The sequence below is a fragment of the Leuresthes tenuis genome, unplaced genomic scaffold (assembly GCF_036924035.1).
Source record: "Leuresthes tenuis unplaced genomic scaffold, fLeuTen1.0.hap1 SCAF_2, whole genome shotgun sequence".
Lineage (NCBI taxonomy): Eukaryota > Metazoa > Chordata > Actinopteri > Atheriniformes > Atherinopsidae > Leuresthes > Leuresthes tenuis.
The window spans coordinates 22313523-22332473 of record NW_027325356.1 but is presented as its reverse complement, the minus strand read 5'-3'; the positions used below and the strand labels follow the sequence as shown (position 1 = coordinate 22332473).

At 42.1% G+C, this 18951-nt stretch overlaps 1 protein-coding gene across 8 annotated transcripts in view; it reads right to left on the bottom strand.

Moving 5' to 3' along the window:
* tjp1a (tight junction protein 1a) overlaps positions 1-18951 on the bottom strand; it is a 92745-nt gene that overhangs the window by 32323 nt on the left and 41471 nt on the right. The window contains exon 1 of one of the 8 annotated variants that reach the window (XM_072380690.1): positions 13107-13553. The exons of the other annotated variants lie outside the window; for them this stretch is intronic. Within the exon in view, the coding sequence (XP_072236791.1) occupies positions 13107-13130 (24 nt within the window). The 5' untranslated portion in view covers positions 13131-13553. Of the gene's footprint in view, positions 1-13106; positions 13554-18951 lie in introns of those variants that run through there. 8 annotated transcript variants of the gene reach the window in all.

Sequence of the window (18951 nt, the reverse complement as noted above, 5' to 3'; positions counted from 1 at the left end):
TGATCCTCTCATATCTTTTATTACAGGTATGTTTTTAAACATGCAAAAGCACACACACACACACACAAAAAATTGAATATGCGAGGTTAAATCAAACATAAAAACATTTTCTAGAGAAACAATAGCAAAAAGTACTGATACGAACAAAGGATGAGGTTTACCTCTGAAGTCACAGAGCTGTGCGAAACAATAGTACGCTTGATGTTGCACAAACTGACGGCAGCCTAGTGTATTTATACATCTATATTAGTCAGGCTTGAGCTTTGGCCAGCAAGGCCGAAGGCAGGGAAACAAAGAGAAGCCATCAAAATCACACACACATGTACTTGTCTGTGCACACACACAAAACAAGTCATGATCTAACACTACAGAGCCTCTTTGTTCAAACCACAGCCAGTCTTGCTTGGCCCTGCGTGCACCACCATAACACAGACCAGCAAAGATAACAGCTCACCCCGACTCTTCAAAGCCACAGACTAATCCAGTTCTTTGTGGCACACCGATGGACTGACTAGGACGAAATGAACGATGAAATGGACAATAACAACCAGCTGCAGAAAGAGACTGTAAATAGTTTGAGGACAGGCGATTTCTTCACACATTATCACATGTATGAACAGACTATGCAAACTGTTGCAAACTACCCACATGACAGGAATATGTAAACTCATTCATTCTGTGTAAACAAGCTGAAGTCACGTGAACAACAAGGTTTTTGGGAGCTGCTAGTGTTGAGATGGGAACAGCCACAAACATGACAAACTGGCAGGGATGTTATCCCTGCTACAAGTACAAGAAGATAAAACACAAAGTGAGGAGCAGTGAAACACATCCCGGAATAGATTCAGTTTTATTCTGTTATTCATATACTGAAAGACCAACAGGTGACAGCGAGGTCATCTTATGAAGGGTGTCATGGCCTCCGGGGAGGTCTTGAAGAAGCGAAACACAAGTTCTTTATCAGTGCATCACCAATGAAACTGTTGTCCCGTAGTCCATTACTCACCGCCTCCCTTTATGTACCTTCCCTTCACTGGAACCACAGGAATGTTTAATACAGTGGGCGCATCAAATACTCAGTCCCAAAAGCTCTTTTTGATTGAAACACAAGAGATGAAAATAAGGGAGAGGTCAGTTACAAAACATGCAAAGGTCAGTACTGACCTTTCTGAGTGAAAACAATTGGTTATCCACATCGAGTTATTCAGAGGTACGGGGTGAAACACTGAGCTGCAGGGCTATGAAGCAGTGAGCGTCTTGGTGACGACAAGTGTGAGCTAAAATCCTGACAAAGCTTTAGTGTGCCTGGTCTTCTCTGATAGCTTGAGGCAGGATGTGAGTAAGAGCAGCCACGGCACCCACAGGAAAACAGTCCACTTCCTGTTTGCAGGAAATAGCTTCAGCTTCCAGAGAAATCCCAGTGCAAACTATTGAAAACTTGTTCTGGTATAGCTAAGCTAACCCCAAATTATGACCTGCAATCTGACAAAGCCTCAATACCTTATGAGAAGTAACAGCCAGGAGGCAAGCGGTCATTGCATAAAAGACGAGGACTGACATGTAAGATAATGTAAAGGCTATATGTGGTACATTCATTTAGGGGTCGAGAAGAAAAGAGAAGAGAAAAGATTTTATCAGATGGGTAACATGAAAGGCTTCGTCCGTCCGTTCAGGGGCTGGCATTCAGACATAAGTCAATTAAAGCCTGGCTTCCACCGGCTTCAGTCAGACGTTCCTGTAAAAGTGATAGAAATAGCCATGGTGCTTTGTGATCAAATCTGGAAAACATGATTTCTTGAGGGACCCCAACCGTTGCTGCTGGTCCGATGAGACTAGCGAAGATGGCCCACTACCGGACCATCACCACACAAAACTTACAGGCTTCTCATAAGGACCGACATGCTGCTGTGCCATTCAAATAAATAAATAAATCGATGAATAAATCAAATGAAAGGCAGCTAACAAAAACGGCACTGGAGCAGTAGAAAATACTGGTATATAGTCAGACAGATCTTGTGTATTTAGCTTGGTGCCACTGCTGATCATTGTATGTTCAACCACGGAGGAGAAAAGTTTGGACAGTGCTGTTATATATCAATTTAATAATGCGATCTGTTATATTCATTTGAACAATGGATCAGAAGCCAAATTAACCGTTGCTATACGTGTCGTTCAATAAGGAGACAGAAGCAGTCCAAACTCCTGCTGTGATGAAAGTGATGACTCAACGTTATTAGGTCTGACCTTGTCACATTGCCGTCTCACAATGTTACGAAAAAGCCCCAGGATGCTCATTCAAACACCACATCGACACATTCGGCTGCTGTCCGATTAACAGAGAGCCGTGCATGTTTAAAATGGGCTCGACTCAACCAATCACTGGAGATCTTGCATCCATAGTAACCATAACTCATCTCTTATGGGACCCCAAGGAAGGAGAGAAGGAGGAGTACACTCAACACATAATTAGCGACACACACATGCTCCTTCTTGAGGGCAAACACTCGATAGCAAACACTTGCCATGTGTAAACCACTAATGTAAGCTTCTTTTTTCTTTTTACAATCTGTCTTTTAGATTACTGTGTGTTCTGTAAGCCCATGCAGTACATATTAATAATATCCTCAGCAAAAAAGCTGCCATCACCTTAAGTGTTAAACAGATGAACTAAGCAGTCAGGGCAGGTTGTTTCTGCGATGGGAAGAGAGCAAGCTGCAAGCATGTACACACACGGGTGTGCAGATAAGAGCAACTAGCCAATAGGCAAATGATGACGACAACGTCGATGAGGATGATGATGCACAGCCTCGGTTGGTAGTGATGTACTGTTGTGCTGACATGCTCAAATATGCTTAAGTTAATTAGTTTCAAAAAGCAGCAGCACACTGTCCCAAAGCTCTGTGATATAGCAAAGACTTCAATCAGGACTCAACAACAAAACACACCCACACACACACGAGTAAAAACACACCTCAGATTGAAAATTATCTGACACAGCGTCGTTGCTAGAATAGTGAGGATAGGAATAAAATAGAAAACCTATAATCCGGGTTTTTGGATTAAAACGTTAATCTGAGCCATGCTTCCCTTTAGAAGTCTATTGCTGCTGTCTCATGAAAGCAGAGTGGGATGAAAGGATGGACGGATGGATGAAAACAGTCATGTCAGCAAACACGGCTCATACAATATTCTGTAACCATTTGCAGACAAATCAAAATAACATACGTAGCACAGAGAGCGTCCATAAAATGTCTAATTTACTGCTGCAGCAGACTCAAACTCACAGACGACGAGAGCTTTTAATCGAACTCCAACTACATCGTTTTACTGCTTTAAAAATCTTTCAATCTTTCAAGTTGAAACTGTGGTTTGGATCCTCGGTGTAGTTAAAATATCTTCCTCTGACTAACTCAGGTTCTATGGGTTGATACCTGCCAATGCAAAAATCATGTAATGATACGGTCCATCTGGGAGAAAGCAATCGAGATGAGTAAAAGTCTGTTCTCCTAATCCACTGATGGCCTTGTTAAAGGAACTGTTCGTTCAAGTCATTCACACAAAAAATTTGAACTCGATTAAACTGATATCTGCAGCAGCCTTTATACACGTCCATTTCAGACTCACATGCTTGTCAGTGTAATTTTTTCCACACGAGTAGGGCTGGAGCTTCAATCTGAGGGTCTGGGTCAGGTGCAGGTTCTGATTACTTTCACCAGCCACGGTGCAGTTCCACAGAGCTGATGTGCAGTGAGCTGCTCATTGCTCTCCACTGACCCAAACACAGTGCTAGGCTAGGCTAAAGCTGCATATGCATCTTATCCAGCAGCAAAGTCATTCCAACTCAACCACACTAATTGTTCTATGCCTAGAGAGACAGGAAGTGTTGAGGTCACAGAGGAGAACAGTAACTTCTGGTGAGATTATGACTTTCCATTTTTTCCACAATCATTCTTGTTGGTTTAGTTTATGCTTTGGGTGTGTCATGGATTTCAAAGTCTCTTGAACAGCAGGTCTCTCTCTTGGGATTTGAAGCCTTTTTCTCTTTGCAAGAGAGAGAGAAACATAGTCTTAAGGGCTAGAAAGTGTTTATTTTGGGTGTACAGTAGGCCTGAAACAATTTCTTGAAAATCTCTATCACATAAAAATGAATGCAGGTTATTTGCTCCAATGCTTTGTTTAATCCACACGAACATTTGTTACTCAGTGGTCACACTGACAATTATTACTGCCACAGAAGGTGTTCAAATGCTGCGTTAGGTTTGCAACTGGCTCAATTTGAAGGCATGTTGGAAGAAACCATAACAACAAGAAATCAAAGAAAAAGACAAAATTGTGTTTGACAAAGAGTTCTTAAATTCCCTTGAAATGTTGCCAGAACAGCCCCGCATACACTAGCAGTCCATCAAATTTCCCTCATCTCCCTCCGCCCGTCAGAGAAGGTTCAGCCTGTAAGCTGTTAATGTGAACGGGTATTGTTTTGTCATCTTACATGAAAGTACAAGCTAAATCGAACCACAAACGTGCACAAAGGTGTTTCTACCAGATGACGATGCGTTTGTAAAATCAGCGACTGCTGGTTGGAGTGTCGTCTCGAGTGCTGTTATTTCTATCTCCATTTCTGAGCCACTGTGATGTGTGGTGTACTACAGCAAAAAGTGAGAAGCTTTATTGGAAATGCAGCTGCATTAAAACACACGATATGAAAGCAGAGAAGCTGATGCTACTGCTATGTTAATATTAGGTAGAGAGTAAATACCTATGTTCTATAGTTAAATATCTATAGAAAAAACATTGTCGGCCATATTGCCCAGCTCTAAATGTGGGTATATTTTAAGACTAGTTCATGTAAATCCTATTGGACTGCAGTGTGCAAGTCAGACCCTTAAGTGTGATAGATATCAATACTGCTTTTTGATATGGCAAAGGTATTCCTTCTCTGATTATTTAATTAATCGATGGAATGACAGAATAACAGTTAGACAGAATAACAACAGAATACTCAGTTACCTAAATAAGTATTTGCAGCAGCCCTAGAATAAAGGATTGGGTGGCAAAAACACAGGCCAGTCACATACATCTAAGCAAGAAATAAGTCTCTACTGTGATTGGTCATTTATAACTAGGGCAGCTTCATTGTTATTCTTTAGTCCAACCATATTCTCATTACCTTGTAAAAAGGGATGAGATTTCTGAATGTATTGGTGGACAAGAAAGATTTGGAGGACAAAATGACCCAAGCAAACATATCTAATCGTCAGTATTATCAGCAGTTATCCGGTTATAATTCCATTGATAGGAAGGAGAGTGTGTGAGACGGGAAAGTGCTGAACGTTGCAAGGACATAGAAGTGATACAAATTTGTGGTGTTTTTACCATTTTATCTGGCAGACTGTGAACTACTGAGCTTTATTTTTGTGTTTGTAGAAACCAGCTGTGAGCCGAAGCACTGAGAATGACAACCAGATCCAGCACTGGAACTGGATTCATCCAATCACTGTTCACACAAATATCAGCATTCCCACCCTACCCCTCCCTTCTCACACACTCTACAGGAATGTGCAGATAAGGAGACAAGGCCCACCTCTTTCACTCTGCTTGTTTCTCATTCCTAGCAGTTTCCCTCGCCTTTCCCTGGCTAACGCTGTTTCAGCTATAACCGCCCTCTCTATTTCATAGTCTCTCTCTCTCTCTCTCTCACTCTTCTTCAATCTAACTGCCACTGAGCCCAAAATGAAAGCACGGCCACATATAAACTCAACAAACTATAAAGTGAAAATAACAGGGTTCTGGTGTCAAATAGGACTTTGCTTCGTTGTGTTTTTTTATTCGATTTGTTTTGTTTAGGCATCCTAAATTACTCTGTGATCACCAGAAGCCTTATGCTGCCATGTATTCTGATATATGTTGCCAAAGACATATTTGGTAAGTGCTTCAGGGCAAACAGTTCAGGATAGCAATAAAACCAGATCATAAATAAAGGATGGTACCATCTACACCCCTGCAGACCTTGACTCAAATGATGTAGCACTCGAAGTAATATCCACATCGTTGATGTTTGTCTTTTCTTGGCATTTAATTAGGAATAATTACAGTGGAAGCAAGTAGCAGCAATGGACCAACTGGAATGCAAACAATGCATGTATGCATGCATACAAGTGCCAAGCAGCTCAGACTTTAAAGACAGTCCACATTGTGCTGTGAATAAAGATAAAAATAAAAAATAAAAAACATCTGTATTATTGCTGTTTGTAAACTAACGAGTTCTGGCTGGATTTGACAGATTGAACCTGCTGTGTGCCACATGAACGAACAAGGCTACACACATTGGACAAAGGGATGATTCATGAAGGGGCTCTTTCAGTCCACCCATATTTTTCAGTGCCCATATGAAAAAAGCCAAAATTAGCTACAACCAGATTAAAAAAAAAAAGAAAAAAAAAAGAGGGCCAAAAAGTTTCTTCCGCTACAACACAACCCAAAAAAAATAAATACATTATCGTGACAACGGGAGCAGCATTTTAAAAATGTGCTAAAATATAAAACAGGCAGTTGGAATATCTGACACAGTGAAACAACAACAACTTTCAAATTTCACACTGCACAACATTTTTCATATTAGTTAACTCTGAGCCACAACTCAGAGACTGCAGAGTCACATGGTGCTATAAAACATGAGGCCAAGCCCACTCAATGGCATTCCTTAAGCCTTCTGAGGACTTTGCTACAATAGGCATGTTGTGAGACAGAATCTATAGAGAATTAATGAGTTACTGTTGGAGGAGCGGCCATTTTCCCAGTACTTAACTGGCAACATCATTATCATTCCACCAAGGGATGAGAGACTGAGTGGGTGGGGGCATGCATTATTTAATGAGATGCAGAAGCAGAGAAGGACACACAAAAAAAAATTATATCTAAAAAGGAGCGTTGTACAAAGGTAGCATAGAGTCACCAGTGCACCTAATCATCGTTTCACACAAATGACTGAAAGACAACTGTACTGTTTTGTAACGATCACACAATTTACCCCGAGGAAAAAAGAAAAGAGCTTATTCACCAAATACCATTCAGCTGTGGCCCATGGGTCAGAACACTGTTTAGGACCTTACATGGGGACGCGTTATAAAGTTTCATAACAGTTTCATCTGTGCCTGGTCAGCTTCCACTTGAACAACACAATGCCTCATATTCTACACACAGCAGAACACACGGTGACATTAAATCTGGACAAACGCTCTTGTGTGATACTGGCGTGAACGTTCCTTATCCGTGAGTGAAGAGGACACAAACTAAAGCTAGAACGAGTGCAGAGCCCAGCAAAAGCTCAAAACCTTTTGTTATCTTTTAGCTGCTCTGCAAGCTGGCCTACAGAAGATGCTAGATTGGATCAGTCAAGGGAACACTGCTGGGAGGACATGCTGCTGTGATTGGTGGCCTGGGTTAAAGCAGTTTGGGTCAGACAACCAGACAGTCAGGAGCCAGCAACAGAGCCTGGTTGATAAGTTGTTACAGTCTTCACACCCTCACTGCTATTTCTGGCTTGCGGCTGCAGACCCACTGTTTCAGGGCTGAAGTATGAAAAAAAACAGCCCAACCGCACCACAAAAGTGGAAGAACACCACCAAACTCTTCTAATGTGTCCAAAATATTTAGTGAAAGGAGTTCATTTAAGGGAAGAACTGCTTATTGTGCATTTTTAATGCATGGATAGTTAGTGTATGTTGTCAGTTTTATTCCTTATTTTCATTAATAATCAATAAATTTGTGCACGAACGAGGCAACACCCAAACATCCTCCTGCTGTTCATCGTAAAAACATCCCAATGCCACACAATAGAGACATGAGTGATCGCTCAGCATAAGACAGCGAAAAAACAGAGATGATAACAAACACAGAGCTTTTATTACTGTAGAAGACAGCAGATGAACACATGGCAGACAGAAAGTGTGTGTAAAGTGCATGTAGGGCAAGAAGCCTTGGGATGAATCTGTTCCAGTCTCTTCCTCTCTTTCCAAACCAGCTGAGCCTGGGCAGCCACATACATTCTCTCCTGTATTTCCCCACTACTTTTATCTGGCTCTATCTCATCCCTTATTCCTGTTGTGGGAATAATAAATCCCTGCAGAAACCTGCCCTGCAGTGTCCTATAGTAAAGGATGTAGCGTTAGCTTTGACCGTCTTTCTGCTGTGCCGGCTGTAAGATAAGATATACAGAACTAACCACGACACAGAAGAAAATGACACCGATTGGCTAAGCTGTTTTATTTCATCAGGCCAAAGTGCAGGTAAAACTGGTGTTCCTCCGGGAGGTCCGTGACATAAAAATCTTACTACAGAAGGTGGACTTCCGAAGTCTGGCCAAAGCAAAATGCTTTCATGCCCTCAAAAAACCCAACATTACTTCTGGCAGGCTCAGTTTTCCACCCTGTTCATTTCCATGATCGACCAACAGACCATGCATCAACATCAAAACGAGCCCCACCAAACTTCTAAACTTTGCTGATGGCTATTAGAACTAAGCTGTAAAAATAATGAGGTACAACAAACTTCATGTATCAATTTCTTTTTAGCAGAGGGAGAAATTCATGCTACTGTCTCAGCGAAGCAGCTACCCACTGCACAATATCCTGAATAACTCCCAACTGAAGAGCATAGTGCAGCACACAATGAGCAAATGAGAACGTGAGGCTTGTTTTGCAAGGTCACTGCTATCGTTTCCCATTAAAGCATTTGGCCCACACCGGGCAGGGCAATTTAATTCACTCTGTTTTAGTGTTGCATTTGAATTAAACTGAAACAGATATTAACGTGAATGTCCGAGAGCCATAATTCTGTGATTATAGAAAAAGAGCCGCAGTCTTTTTAAGAACTGCCATGTGACTCAGATTATAACCGATGCATCTCTCCCTCCCACTCCTTCCTTTCTCCATTTCACCCCTGCAATAACCCCTCCTCCCTCTGAAGGCATTTTCTGTTTTCCTTCTTTTACTCTATCTGCTATCCACCTGCTGTGGGAATCTGCCCCGGATTTCCCTCCGCTGATGACAGGATAAGCAGGTCCGATATCCTTGATAGCTGTCACACTATTGAGTGCCCTGGCATTAAAAAACACAAACAACACAGAAGGCGATATCTAGCAAGGAGCTCACTTTGACGATCACAGCTTCACTGTTACCAACATAATCCTACTTACAATCAACCCTACTCAGTAAATGTTACGGGAGTTTAAGTCTCTCTCTTTTCCAATATATCTTTGCTTAAATATGGTCTTATACTCTTGTCAGGAGAGGCCGAAGCCACAGAAAGCTGGCCAAAAACACTGAAGCCCAGCTGAGCCATCAAACCCCCAGCTGCTGCCTTTAGTACAGACAACTGGCCTGTCTCTCAACCAATACAGAAATGGCTTACACCTGCTCTCCTTATGGGCTGCGACGGCTTTGAATCGAGGACCTAAAATCAAAGACTCATCTGGTGGTGTGAGCAAGACGAGAGTTTCAAAGAGTTTGCCTGTCATGCGGGTGTGTCTCGAGTCTCGTCTTCTTTCTAAGAGAGACTGACAGTGTCTTCGGTGGTTCTCGACACATCCCTCCTAGCTGCTGCATGCAATAACCCGGAGTGCACACATGTCACCCTCTGCCATGTGTTGTTTTCAAAACCAACATGACCGTGCCCCAGAGTGTTTCCTGTGACATGCTGTACGAGTGAGCGTCCACAAAGCCCAACATTTGGCCTCACCGTCTGTTTGCATCAGACACGTGTCACAAGGCAGTAAATACCCACATTTCTGCATCCAAACCTTTCTACGGTGTTCTAGTTATATTCTAGAAAGCTTTCTCTTGTTCACACTGACGGAGTAAACGATGAGGGTGGCGGTGGTGAAACTTTCTAAGAAGTGTATCAACAAAAGGTTGGATAAATGATTTATAAACTCAAGGTTTAACTCCTTGTCAATAACACCTGATATTAGCTGCTGCCTGCTATGTTAATCACTCGGAGCTTACTATGGGGAGCTTAGGACAGAGAACAAAAACATCATCAGGTCTCTTTTTTTCTCCAACACTTGGTTCTCTAATTGCCTTTCCCTCCTTCAGTGATGTAAATGGAGATGTGTAATCATCAAAGCAAAATAGAGGGTGTTCTTGGCCCGCTGTGCCACTCTAATTAATGCAGCCTCCTCCATGCAAATGCATTTTGCACTCATTCCAGCCAAAACACACCAGTCTAAAGGCTGAAGGGACCGCTGCACTCTGAATTACATTTAACTTTTGTGTGCATTCGCCAAAGCGGCCAGGAAGGACTAAATGCCAAAAACACAGAATAAATCAAACATTTTCTATTTTAAGACTGTCAAATGCTTTAAATGATCCTGTTTACTGTCATACTGTGCCACCCCACTGCCCCGCAGTTCATGGTATGAAAACCAGCACGACCAAACTGCCTTCTCTGTGTCTCTTAAACTTTCTCTCTGTAAAGATGATGAATGAGTTAGCATAGCTTTGTAATAAAACAATAAGTAATTAAAACCTGGCCTAAATGTCATTCATGACCATAAAACTAAAATCTTCTTAAAAGGAACAAATGACAATACAGACGCGGACCATTATTTTGTAAATAATGGCAACAGAGCAGGGTTTCCTTTATGCCCCGGTGCCATAGCAGGAACCAGGCAATAAAGAAACACCTTTCTACTACCTACACTCAAACAGATCTTTATCTTAACTGCACATGAAGTATTCTTTTGTAGTGTAGTGTATTTAGGCTTACAAACTGGAAGGCGGCTTCAGTGAGGACTTGCAACTTCTTTCTATTTACTCGAATATTTAGCATTCAAGGTGCTTGTAAAAACATCCGCAAAACTATCAAATGTCACGCTAACCTACTGACACCTGCTGACGTGCAGAATTATGCAACAGTGCTGACTACAGGTGTGGAAATGCCTCGACTCTAAGACACAACGCGGACATGAACTTCCAGTTCTGTGGAGGCTGACTGGGCCGCATCAGGCTGCTCAAACAGTGGTGTTAAAAAGACGCAGCTTGTTGTTCCTCTTTAAATAGATTCAGATGGATAGGACTGTATTTATCAATGAAAGATTTAAAAAGAACAGGTGCTTATATTGTTTTTTTTAGAGGATGCAATACACTGAGATGCGTCTTTAGACGTATCAAATCATTAACAGGTGAAACCAGAGAGTGAAACCAGTAAAGACTCAGACCTGTAGAGACATGAAGCCAACACACCCGCAAATGTCACTGCGGTTCCAGTTAGACTGCACAGTGACCTCATCAACAGGTGTGGACTTTACACAGATGACCAACACTGGTGTCATGGCGGTTTATCACCTCTCATCAGGTGGGAGTTAACATGTGGATACTGACAGATGAGCTGCAGAGAAGGCCAACATACAGACATGCACCTAAAATTTGTTTCGTCTTTCAACACTTTTGGAATATAAACACGAACCCCATGCCCTTCAAAAAAATTAAAATGACGCTCGGGTGCAAACTTGTGCAACGTTTAAGGAGTGAACAGGCTGCCCACTGGCCTCAGCTGCCACTTCTTCCCATCAACAGTCAGGCAACACGATCTGCTCTTGTTTGGGGTAAAATTAGAGCTGCTGTTAATCTACTATAAACACTCAAACTGTGCCATCTACAGAGCACAGGAAAGTCTTCACTCAGAGGATGTAGCTTTAAAACTTAAGGCTGGTATTCACGCTAACTGGAGTGAAATTAGTTGAAGTTGTAAACACGATACAGCCGAGCATGCTATGTAAATTACTGTAGTCTCAGAGGAGTTGCAAACGGAGTTGCCATCCAGGAAGAAAATAATGCATGAAAGTCCTAACGACTGTAGCAGAACACAAATGCTTCAGTACAGATTTCTAACATCGCAGGAAATACTAAAAAACTAAATATGAAACAAAAGAGTCACTGGGTAACACTCTAACCATTGTCTGCGTGTTTCCAAGTTCAAGAATAATACACTATTAAGCTTTATATCAAGGTGTGACCACAGCCAGGGTGTACAGTACAGCGTAACGTCACCAGTTGACATGATGGAGCTGGTTTCGTCTAACTGGAACAACCGCCCAAACCTGAATATCATTAGCTCTGTTGGACAAACACTACACATTCCTCATTTCTCAACGTGAGAAAAAACTATCAAAGAAAAAAAGACATTTTGAACTTGAAAATCTGCGAGGACTGACCCAGTTATTTTGTTTAACCCGAGTATTGTTTAAAGACGGCACAATCATGTGGGATATCTGTGGAAACATAGATCTCTAACGCTCATACAGCTCTCAGCACTTCACCATAACAGGCTTTGAAATTCTCCAGAGATGTTTTATTATAAACTTATTACACGTAATATTGGACAGATTTTCATCCAGCTGTTCTTAAAAGGGATGAGTGAACAGCAAATGCAGACAGTTGGGATAAGGGAGTGGAGGGATGCCCCAGAATCACTGATCTCAGTCCGCGTCCCATCTTAACGAGAAGCTTTGTTCATAAAGACCAAACTTATGGAAAACTATCTCTTTTCTCGTCGGTTGATTTCATGACTTTATTGCTAATTAGGACAACCTGTGAAACAAAAGGCTCTGGAGGTGGGCTGCAGTGGGGTAGTCGCTCTAATGCAGCTTACAGCCTGCTCTAGTCTGAGGTCTGTGTGAAGTAAAACGACCATCCCAAAGCAGAATTTCTTCCTCAGAGGCTCAGCTACTTTTCAGATCCATGAGGATTTCCTGCCACTGCTCTGATAAAACCAGGACTCAACAGGTAGCGATATGAGACCTGCTATGAACTTATTTGGCGAGTTATGACAGCTCTTCAGCAGTCAAGAGTATAAAACTAGAGGCAGTGCAGATGGCTGTGGACTGCGTAAGCAGGTGTTGGTTTCAAAATAAACCCAAAGCTACACACAAACACCACCTCCACTGCGTACATTACATTCCCACTACCAATAGTCTGTAAAGTTATCCTGCTAAGTTACAGTAAAATTAACCCTTTTGCCCACTGCAGCAACTGTTAGGCCTTTCACACACATTACATAAGCCAGCACCGTAATGTTCAGTGTTGAATTTTACCCGGCCAGGTACCCACCTTATTTGAAGCTTTGGAGGACATTTTAAACTGCTATTCCGCTTCAGTAGGAGCAGGTTTAAAGTTGTTCCCGTCTCTGTTCTGATAATCACTTGGGTGAGTGCGCTATTCTCCTTCCAGTTTAATTCTCGCCCAGCTGCCGCCACGCCGGGCTACGTTGTTATTTTATTTCATCCAGGACGACGGGAAACATGTCACGAAAAGCCGTGTGGAAAGTCCAAAGTTCATTATCTTATCTTCGCTAACTGAAACGCTAACGTTAGTCCGGCCAGAAATTAAGTCATGTAAGAAAGTCAAGCTGAAAAAAACCGTGAAGTACGAGCTCCTTTCGCTTCGGCTTTGCGTCGCTAACCTCTGGATGAAAAGTTGGGCAGAGTAGGCATCACTGGGACGGTGTGCTGCAATGGCTAAGGCAGGCTGGGTAAACCTCTCCCTGCTCTCGGCTCTGTGAGCAACGGCCGTGTCGTGCATGGGCGGAGTGGACCACTGCACTCATATAGGGGTGTACGATTTTAAAAATATGCGGGACGTCGTCCATTTACCCAGACATCTATACTTTAGTACGGTTTTCTGTTAATAATTAGTAACCTGTTTATGTCCTCACCACATTCATCAGTCCGTGATCCACATCTATTTTTTATCGCTGCGAATAAAGTCTCCATTCCACCCCCACCCTCCCCGTGGCATTTCTTGGAATAAACAGCCTGGGATACAATAAGGAGAAGCGACACCGCTGTCCCTGTTGATGCTGAATGCTCACTTTCCTTGTGAGATGACGGTGAAACGTACATTACTCAAGGACTGCTGTGGTCTATTAACATATCATATCTGGCTCATGGTTGCTAGCTGTTCTTGTGTTTTTAAATAAGATTATTTCTCTGTGAGGTCGGTGTAAAGGGGGAACATGAAGCCCGCTATCGGCACAAAACAACGTGTGCAGAATTCTTTTGAAAAAGTTAGTTGCATAAGAAATCTGTCGAGACTCATACTGTTGGCCCCTGTTTATCTGGTAGATCACAGCAAACGGAATACAGAGTCTTTTATTTAAAAAACAGAAGGGAAAAAAGAAAAGACTGTCAGTGTTTGTGGTTGATAAGTCACCTCACAGGAAACCACAAAAGCCATTCAGTCAACTTCTTATGACTTCCTAAACCAGACCCCCACCCACAGGATGCAACAATCTCAGCATGCATTGTTTCACAGTTTACCTCTGTTTCCAGGAAACAACAAAATCTGTGCAATATTAAAGTGGGCCACAGGATTAACACAGAATGATGAAGCAGTGTGACATTATTGAAGTTTTCAACGTCTGCTGTTAGAAATACATGTAATTGAGAGCACATGAAGGCAGAGACACACCCTGCCTTTTCCAAACAAACTGAGCAATCACATTCCCCCATCTCGCTCCCCTAATGATTACTTCCTCTGTGTCTTTCCTCCTCAACAGTGGAGGAGGGCTTGGTTGCAGTCTAGGTGGTCTAAGGAGTTAATTCCAAACAGACATAATCCTACAAGGCGAAAATACCGCAAGCTAAGAGTGGCAGACATATCCTGAGGGTGGCAAGCAAAGGATGATCCCCACAAAGGCTAGTGCAAGCCATCATAAGTATCAAGGCACAAGCTCTCTAAAACCAGCAGCCATACCTCCGTCAGGAAAACAGAATCATTTCTGAAGTGCATCACAATCTCATGCAACGAGGCATCCAAAGAACAGACACAAAACACATAAAACTGACATAATCCACAAGAATAATACATACTAGTATAGATGCAAGCCGCTCACTCCGTCTGAATGTCCTTAGACGCCTGTCAGGATCGATTAGCGCCGACAGCAGGATGTTTAACATGTTTAACGCTCAGGTGTCTGCTAACAATAACGTGCAATTTAAAACTGGCCAATGCTGAGCTTGGAAATATTGCCAGATCACCTTTAAGAAGACAATAAACAGAGGTCCTTCCTCGCCTGCTCACTACTTGGTCTCATTCAAAGCTGTGATGCTACCTCAGATGTTCTTATTGAGAGGAGCGTGACATTAGTGACACTCCGATGTGATCAAAGCTACTTTTGTCCTGTATTTGTGCATCCCTGTGCCCATGTTTCTCTCTCTTTTTTTTTATTTTTTTCTCTTTCACACACACATACACACACGCAAACACACACACACACACACACACACACGCAAACACGAGCACAGAGACATATCTCTTCTGGACAACAGGCAGCTTCAAAGCTCAGCTGCGCTCATGGAAGAGTGGACACATGGAAAACAAAGGTGAACATACAGGCCCACATTTAGATGGAACACATCACAAGGTTCATGCAGCCCAGCCTCTCGTGCAGCGAAAAGGCTAATGTAGAGTGAAACAGGATAATGCGCGCATCCTAAAAATGCAAAGCTGACTCTGGATGCACACTGAAGAGCTAATGTAAGCAAACACACACACTGACATGATGATAAATAAAGAAGAAAGTGATGCTTGATGTGAAGCAGTTGCTTCATATAGCAGAAAGCGCAGAGGCAGAGGCTGTTTCCCTGATCTCATCTGTAGCGAGTTAGGTGTCAGTGAGAGACCGAGTGATCCCTCCTGTGCCCTGTTGACTCAGGCCTGACCTGCAGATCCAGCAGAGGCTCTTTGTTTCTTCATACTAATTAAAACCTCCTGCAGACTCAAGACCAACTTGAAGTGCTGTATCAATCTATGTCTGGAAGCTGAAGCTCCTTATGGGTAAAACTATACCCAGAAGCCTTTCCATGGATGTATTCTCTGCTTACTAAACATATCTGTGGGGATTTTTTTTTTTTAGCGAATCAACACAAATTATAAGAATTATGTTATTCAAACTAAATAAATAGTTATCATCCGCTCTACATTATTACAAATCTGGCGCAAGAGGCCAACTGTTTGTGACCAGATTAGTGTCATGTGACAGGATTAGCAAATGCACCCCTGACCCTCTGGATTCATATTGTACTTGCCTTAAAAGGGGAGTTAATACGAAACACATATCTGGTTTCAGGAATCTGCGAAAAAGGAAATGTGTTTTCAATGAAAAGGTACAGGCTTTGAGGTCAGATTCATTCTACATCTACAGAAGCCTGCATAGTATAGTGATCCTCAGCCTAACGAACCAATACCGATAACAGAACCTAAGATTCTTTCAAGCAGTAGCATAACAAACAGGTAAAAGCTTAGAATTAGCTTTTTTCCCCCCAGTATCTCACCACAAAATGAGCTGGGATTTCACCGGACACAAACAAAGCCAACAGAGCGTGGACAGTGTACACATGCTACCTTACAGTAAGAGAGCGCTTCTAAACCTGGTCTTCCACTAAACCTGTCAGCTGTTTCCAGCCATGCAGTTCCTCTCATCAATCACACCCTCTCATGATATACAGCATTACGGTTATCCAGGTTTCCAGCAGCAGTGTTCAGGTGAAAAACCGACGGCTTAACCAACATTTGGTTAACACATTAAGTTAAAGAAACAGCCTCTGCGCTAAAAGCGAAGGCAGCAGAGTGATTAATGCTGTCATTTTCGGTTTTGCTGTCTTACTCACTGCACCCAACAGGACAAAAGTAAGCTTGTGTGAGAAGAGTCTGAAGTGCCGTTATTTTAAGCGACACTTAGCACCGCATAGTTCTTGTGATGAAGGGAAAAAAAAAGATTTCGAAGAACTAAATTTACCGTGGAGGGTCAGTCACGGATAGAAGGGAACCAGGCTACTTTAAATCTTCTAAAGACATTTACTCCAAGAGGCAGCCTGTGATCAACCGACCAAAAAGAATAAAAAACTCAAGTTTTTCTCTTTTCTCTTCCCCTTTCTTGCTCTTTCTCTTTGAAACAGTCAAGGGATGCTGATCCTTTTATAGCCAGAGAGAAGAAACTATGCTGCAGTGAACCTGGATGAACTTTATTCTGCCTCTCAGTGATACCCCGAGTCGCCCAACAAGCTGCAGTGCATCATTACAGATGGATGAGGAAACACTGACTTCTCTGTTAAAAAAGCAGGCTACGACAATATTATTTCCTTGTCTCGAACCAACCTGAGTACTGACTGAGGAATGTATTCTAAGTGTGTCTCACACCCATGGACACTCAATATCCTGTAAAGATGGGGAGGGAAAAAATAGCAGTTGCATCATGTTTTCCAACCACGTGACAACCACACTGTTTGCTGCAGAATGAGACTGTAAATTGAAAATGTGTCAAATCCTGAAGTAAAATCCACAACACACTTAACTCAATGTACCGTGTGTGAGAGAGAGAAGGAATGTGGCTCGCCAGTAAATACTTCCATGAACAATTCAACCTTTTCCTTTCATTGTTGCAATAGCGTACGGTCCAAATGTAACTTCAAGCAGCGTTTGTTGTTGCCACCCAGTTTTGGTTTGTTCATAAGGGCGAGTGCATCACAATGTGTCTTTGCTGTGCCAGCAAGTACAGGCCGTGCTCCAAAGTTTCTTATTTTAGTTTATTCAGAATGCCGTTCCCCCTTTCGAAACCAATGCTCCAATTGCAAAGACTGACAAACTCTTGTGACTCATGGCAAAAAAGGAAAATAACAAATAATAAAAATGAAAAGAAAAAAAATCGTGTTAGAGTAATGAAGATAACACAAAGGACTTGGGAATACACGGTTGTATGTATACGGAGGGAATGTTGTAGAAACGTGTTAAATACCTTGCACTCAGGCTGCACTTACATGAGATTTTTATCCTCCACTGACACCGACGTGCACTAAAGTGACAGGTGCATGCATTAAGTTGCTGACACACTGTAATAGTTTTCCAACTTGCTTGGCTAACTGCAGATGCAGGCACTTCAGCAATGTAGGTAAAGAGGGAGATGAGTAATGACTCAAATCTGATGCAAAATCCGCCCGACCCTTGAATATTCTTTATTTTGACGCAGCTACTCTCTTGTTAGGTGTGTAAGTTTGGACGTCTGAATCTGACCTAAATTCAAAGGGCTGCGCATAGATAGTGCAGCTGTAGTGGTTTATAAAAAAAAACAAAAAACTGAAGATTAGACAGTTTGTCACTGTTTCCTGCAGATGGTGTTAAAACTTGGGCTCAAGGACTCAATAAAGGGAAAAAAATGAAGCAATCCCAGGGGATGGAGAATTGTCGATGGGCAAGTATAAATGTGGAGCTGTGAGTAAAAAAAAGTAGCAATAGATGTGCAAGCTAAAGTGATGCACATGGTGCACATAAAATGCCAAGATTCATAAGGCAAGTTGATAAAAAAAAGCAAAACAAAAAAACAATCAGGGTTGAAATGTAACTTTTACAGCAGCTGGCTTTATGACTTTGTGTAATTAATCAATAGTCTACATATTGGGATATTTAATCTAATTAATATATATAATTTTTTTTTTTTTTTTTGTGCAGCCAAAGCTTTCCACACAGATCAATTACCGTCCTTCCAGAAGGTGCATTTGTGGCTCGGGATACACCAGCTTGACGTTGTATGACTACAACAAACAAAACAAAAACACTCACACATCCGTGTCAGATGTCAGAGACACAATATCTGTCAAAAACGTAGCACAGCCTCACAAAAAAATCACGTAGCACCTATGCAGAACCAGCACTACATGTTACCGTGGACAGAGTTAAGAGGGCTGTAATAAAAGCAGCAATTAAACTGTCTGGCAGTAATAACAGTTAAATGTTCACCTTAGGCTATAATAAAAGTGCAGAAACACAATCTACTCTGTAAAAGTGTATCTTCTAAATCCCTGTGAGTTACAGCCAGATTCTGGACAGAAACACCAGAGTGTGACAGTATCGGGAACATGAGAGATATTTCATTGTTATTGCTGCTTCAGCACTCTGGATT